At 49.8% G+C, this 6143-nt stretch overlaps 1 protein-coding gene across 2 annotated transcripts; it reads right to left on the minus strand.

The window, feature by feature from the left end:
- Nucleotides 1-1495: 1495 nt before the first annotated feature.
- PSMD9 (proteasome 26S subunit, non-ATPase 9) lies at nt 1496-6143 on the minus strand. 2 transcript variants are annotated; one of them, XM_006015192.3, is made up of 6 exons: nt 5984-6143; nt 5626-5725; nt 4916-5109; nt 4277-4378; nt 3637-3725; nt 1496-2799 (listed from the first exon to the last, which is right to left on the minus strand). In XM_006015192.3, the coding sequence occupies exons 1-6, from the start codon at nt 6083-6085 to the stop codon at nt 2772-2774; spliced, it is 615 nt and encodes a 204-aa protein (XP_006015254.1). In that variant the 5' UTR covers nt 6086-6143; the 3' UTR covers nt 1496-2771. The 2 variants fall into 2 exon arrangements, with proteins under 2 accessions (XP_006015254.1, XP_006015253.1); XM_006015191.3 differs by having other exon boundaries at nt 5626-5728; nt 5984-6140.

A 6143-nucleotide genomic window follows, 5' to 3' on the forward strand; every position in this document is an offset into this window, starting at 1 on the left:
GGGGAAGAGGGTTATTCAAGCACCACAGGCCGGGGGGGCCTCGCTCCCACGTGCACGGTTCAAACCCTCCCGGCTCAGCCCCCTTGCCCTTCAGGCTCAGAGGCACCCACTTTGCGAGCCCCACGTGACACCAGGGGCCTCCCTGTCCACCCACCCTTGTGACTGGCAGGACACAACTCGTCACAAGAGCAGCACTGGGGGTGGCAGCCCTGCCTCCAACGTGGCCTGCAGCATCCGTGCGTTGTTTAAGCCTTCACCACAAGTTCCTGTGCCCCCCGTCGCCCCCTTTCATTCCCTCCGGTCACCACAGGCTTCCGAAAAAGATCCGCTGGTTTGAGGCTCAAGATAAAAGTCACAGGCCCTGGCAAGAAGGTGGCACCTTCCCCCCTGCTCTCCTTTCCCCAGCCTTGCAGGGGGAAGGGGAAACCGGCAAGCGAGGGCCTTTGGCGAGCGGGGCTCCAAGCTCCAGGGAGGAGAGCAGGAGGGTGGTGCAGGACTCAGAGGTGCTGGCAGCTCTCACATGCGGGGCAATCCCTCAGCAGGGATTTGCCATGGGCCTCCGTTCTCTCTGTAGTTCCCAAATGGCACAAATGGATTAGTGTGAAGCCCTACAGGGCAGCGAGCAGCCCTTTGCCCATCTGAAATATGGTGTTTTTCCCTCCAGCTGGACCATACTTTAGCAACAACCCAGGGAAACGCTGAAGGGAAAGGTAGGAAGGGGAAACATACTTCTAATGACAAATCCACCAATACACGGACGCTTATGTTGCAAGTGGCATGGGATTTTATCCCTGCTGTGCTGTAACTCCTGTTGGTTTGTATCAGACAGGTGTATATCCAACATCACCGGCACCTGTAAAATTGCAGGTACAGAAGAAGAATCCTCTTCTCAACATTAAGCCCCTGTACTTGTGTTTGCTCATTTATCTGTTTTATTCCCCCCTCCAAAAGTCTTTGGACAGCTAGTGCTGGTTTCAGCTCTTCTCTACTACATTATGCGTGACCAGGAAAGACTTCACTGTGTTCCTTTTCCCTGGCAAGGAGATTCAGCAATACATTTTAACAAAGGGACCCCTTTAACTGGTCAAAGCTATGGGATCAGTCCTGGCAGGGGTTACAGCTCAGCACTTCCCACAGCATGAGCATGTCGCTTCCTGCCATCAAATATTGACAAACAGAGTATTCATGCACCACGGGTTGAACTTGAAAACCTCATTTTCACATTAATTTTCCAAGAAAAGAGGTCAAGCCTAATCACGCCAGACCTTAGCAACTTCAGAGCACCCCAGAAGAAGGCAAGAGAGCTAGGTGGGGTGTATACCAGTATAAGATTAGGTGTCAGTATATCCATATCAGGCAACTGCCTCCAAAACCTCTCTTTACTTCTTAGAAGTAGCACCATAAAGCAATCAACCTTTCTTGAACACACAACACACAAACTGGTTTACACAGCGGTAATACAAATATTTCCTGAATAAAAGCCAGAAAGTCACACTTCAATGAAGATCCCATTTACAAAGGATTCATAAGTATTTATTAATCTGATACATTTATCAGTGTTTTTGTTTCAGAGTTTAAACAGATCAAGAAGTTGCCAAGTGCCCTGGCTTATAAAATCTTCCATGGAGGCGTTTCGAACCATGTAAAACACATGGTAATAGTATGTTGTGTGGGGTTATAACATAAATCATTTATTAAACTTTTACAGTCTATGGACCCTGAACAAAAAGCCTGATCTTTCAATACTAAAACCAAGCTGGTTCTTTAGAGGGACTGTCTTTGTACACCTGCCCCTCCCCACCATTACAAAAACAACAACAACAATTAAAAAGTAACAAAAATAATAATAAAAACAAACAAACTTGAGCATTTATGAAAATAACTTTTTTCCAAAAAGTATGACAGTTGTAATGAAATCAGGTAAAAAATTCTATTCATGTTTAAAAATTCAAATGGAAACAAGTTTAAAACAAACCAAAGCCAATAAAAAAAACCCCTGAAAGTGTTTACAAGTTGAAAAATTGTGGAATAGAAAATGAGGCTATAATTTTCATAGCCCAAGCCATGAAAAATATATATTGACACAAAAGCACACCACCAACAACCTTCCTTACCCCACTCACTCACTTAAAACCGAATAAACACTTGGGTATTTTTCAAAATTCTTTCCAATGTAGTGACCTCAAACATGACTTGTACACATATAGTTTGAATCTTTTACATGTTATATTTCTTGAGGCTGTTTTGGTAATTTGCTGTAATACATAGTAGATAACACTACCAGGAGATTCTTGTAACATTGCCGCATATTTGGCAAAAGTACCACCTGTCCAGGAAGGAGTATGAAAGAACTGAAAATGAATATATTATCACAAAAAGTGCTTAAATCTTTATTGTCAAAAACTCTTTCTTGTGATCACACAGAAGACAATACTCAATAAAGGTCATGGAATTATTTGTGGAAGTTTAACTGAAGAGAAGCCTGGACTGCATCTGAGCTCACACTGAATTTACATGAGCATCAGTGAAATCCTTTAATTCTATGAACTATCCCCGATGAGTTGGTACAATTTCTTAGCCTGGCCTGTGCACAGGTGTGCTGAAACCCATTTAGGTTCAGTATATCTGATTACTTGAAGTCAAAGCCCCCCAAGCCCACCACAAACATTCTAGATTTAGCAAGATGATGCACGTCATAAGGGAACTCTTCAAACCAGATCAGAGTTTACAAAGCAGAAGCAACTTCAGGGTTACTGTCTTCCAAGCTGCAGTCATCTTTGCAATGGGACAATATTGCAGCTGGAAAAAAAAAGAAGAAATAAGTTAGGCTTCCTGCATCACTGCAGGAAATGCATCCTGTGCAAATGTCCATCCACACTGATAAGTGGAGAAGCATACCATATTGTGAAGAGGGAGGATCCTGGCTAGACTATAATTCCAACCATTTTATGCTCCACAGAACAGATACCCTATAGCTGCATGCCTATCTGACTTTTCCTGCATGGAGTGGGAAGCCTGGTTATAACCATGTTGAAAGAAACATGCTACACCCTGAAAAAGATCAAAGGCCCTATTTCCCTCCGCACATACACGTGGTACGAGTGATAAACAGTTCCTGCAGCAAAAGAATTAGACCCAGAGCTGTTACAGGATCCAGTAGTATGACAACATAGTTTGGGTCATTCTACATAGTGTGATGATTCCCCCCCCGCCCCCCCATCAAGTGGCTGGGCACATGTGTGTTGTATTTGGATGCACCTGCAATTGCACAACCTCAGTGACAGAACCAGCTAGACAGATCATAAGATTCCCCCTTGCGAATGAGCAAGGCGGCACTCAGAAAGGGCAGGAATTGATCTGACTTTCAACTGTAAAGGCACATATGAGATTCTGGAGCCAAATCAAGCCAAACCAAGGGCAACACATGGAGTCTGTCCCCTTAGCTTTAAGCATCAAGCTGAGAAGCACAAAGGGGATTCCCAGGGAACAGTGATCTGGGACAGAGCAGGAAGACCGGAGTGCTTGCAGGCAGGTCCAGGCTCCATTCAGATTCCCAGTGGGATTCTCCAGTGTAAGGCGGGCCAACGGCATATGAGTGCAGATGGACAAAGCTGCAGAAAGTACTGGGAAGCTTACCCCAGGAGGCCTTTCCCTGCCCAGTGCTTTGGTGTAAGCCCAAGGTGGACTTTCTCGCCTCCACGGATCACGCTCACGCTCAGCGGTTTCTGAAACGAACAAACAGACGAATGGCACCTTTTCCCATCAAGCTGGCTCAGTTCTTTTGTTTGCCTGGCTGCATAGGAGCCAGAGAGCTACCGCACGTGTAACACTGAACCTCTAGCTACAGGGGGGGGGGGGGGGGGCGGCGGGGGGGGTGGCGGGTGGGGCGAAAATGTAGGACTGCAGGGAATTTTCCTCAGTAGAGCATGTCCATGAATACTAGTGAAGTAACACGCTGTCACTCAGCACAGGCTCCAGTGAAAACAAAAAACAAGACCTCTAAAGAGAACATCTCAAATGTTCAGCATGGGGAGCTTCCATTAGAGGCAACACCTGATGCCTTCACATTACTGCCAGCTCCATCAGTCCAAGAAAGAGAGAAGTTACGTGTGAGCTCTCTCACATGGAAGGGTCTGGGGGTGGCATGTGATGAAACCGACCGTCAAGCCCAGAAGCTGACACGCAGTGTCTGGAGCAGAGACGTGGGACTATTGAACTCTGCTAAGTATCACTAGAGAAAAGCCCATCAGACCAGAGAAGCCAGTAACCTGCTCACCCCTTCGCTGTGCTGCACAACGGTGGCGATGTTCTGCAGAGTCTGGAAGTTGTGCGCCTTGACAGAGCCAAACTCAACGATCTCATCGTCGACCTGTAATCCCTTTAGAGAGAGAAAGCAGGAGACTAAGAATCTTCCTCCTCAAAGGACACACGGTGCTTAGGGTTTGTGGCGCGTCTCTCACCCAAAGCACTAGTCAGCGCTCCCTTCAAGGATCTTAAGACACTTCTCAACATGCGAGCCACGCAAACCCACAGCGAGGTAAGGCAGTATTATTTTTTTTATCCTCGTCACGGAGATAAGGAATCTAAGGCATACAGCCTTATCCAAAGCCATTAGCATGTCAGTGGTGCAGCTGGGAGCAGTACAGGTCTTCTGATGCCAGCCCCATGTGCACTTCCCTCACTGGATGCTCCCCCCTGCAAGGTGCTATAAATGTTATTTCACTCTGCAAAGGCTGACATGAAACATTATGCCCCTGGGGAAAGGTACCAAGCACCTAACGAGAAGTAGGACAAAGAACAGTAGCTCAAACCCTGGCCCTGACTGCAGGTGGGTGGCGAGGACCACCTGCCATCTCTGGGGCAGAACAGGGTCCACGGGTGTTTGCTCCCCGGGCAGGAAGAACACTGGACTTGCCGCGAGGCTGGCAGGAGATCCCGGTGTGACAGCGTTCACTCTGGCGAAGGGCTGAGACGGGCTCTGGTTCTGACTCACTGCCTCGGCTTGTGCCTCTGCCTCGTCCCTGGCACGCTTCTCCTTCTCCCGTGCATGCAGCTGGTGGAGCGCTTCTTCCACCTCCCTCATCACGGCCTTGTGATCATTCTGCAGACCTGGGCGGAGGGAGCTTGTCTCAGAGATGGGAGGAATGAGCACACAGCGTTCCCGCACGAGATGTATTGCCCTATGGGTATCAGCCCATGTTCCCCAGTACGCTACCAGGTCTGCTACGGCAGGGCAGCTCCAGACCATAAACACAGTCACCACCAAACACTGCCCTGCGTACAGACTGACAGCTGTTTCGTGGGCCTGCTCACAACTGGTGGCCACACGGAGTGCACAAACAGGGCTCCTTATGAATTAACATCAATCTCACTTAGGGACAGCCGTGTTATAACAGTGGTAACAACACCTAGAGGTGGATAAACCCTTAGAAGAGAATGAGAGCTGGAGGGATCAACAGCAACGTAAACAAATTGAGGGACCAAACTCCCTTTCCGCCAAAGTATTTTCACACAGGGACGTTGTACGTGACTACGTCTATTTGTCGTTGCCCCGGGGGACACCGACGTGAGCCTGCGCCGTTCACCGGGGCCCCGAGCGCGCTCCGCGACCACCGAGCTGCTTACAGATAATGTTGTGCCGCGCCGTGCGCACTTGGTACAGGTCGACGTCTGCCCGCGGGTATCCTTCCGCGTCCACCAGCGGCTCGCTCATCCCGACGCCCTTCTGCTGCGAGGGAGACACGTGGTTGCACGGCGCCCGGTGCCCGCCCCACGTTGCCTTTGGGGGCTCGGCCAGCGCCCGTGTCAGACCCCGCCCCCGCCCCAGAGCCTCCCACACCCCACACGCGCACACACTCAGGCACACCCCCACAGGCACGTGCGCACACACACGTGTCCCTGTTACACTCAGTCACATACACAACCGCTACACACACCCCCACTACACACTCACGCATGCACACGCGGCCCGGCGCACACTCACGTCCTCCAGGAGTTCGTAGCAGGCCCGGATCTGCGCCTCGATCTCGTCCTTCCTGCGCACCAGGCACTGCACGTCGTGGGCGCTCACGGCCGGCTCCGCCATGGCCGCTGTACTGCGCTGCGCTGTGGAGGGGGCGGGGCGACGGCGGGCAGAGCAGGAC

Source organism: Alligator sinensis, unplaced genomic scaffold, assembly GCF_000455745.1.
Source record: "Alligator sinensis unplaced genomic scaffold, ASM45574v1 scaffold628_2, whole genome shotgun sequence".
In the NCBI taxonomy this organism is placed as follows: domain Eukaryota; kingdom Metazoa; phylum Chordata; order Crocodylia; family Alligatoridae; genus Alligator; species Alligator sinensis.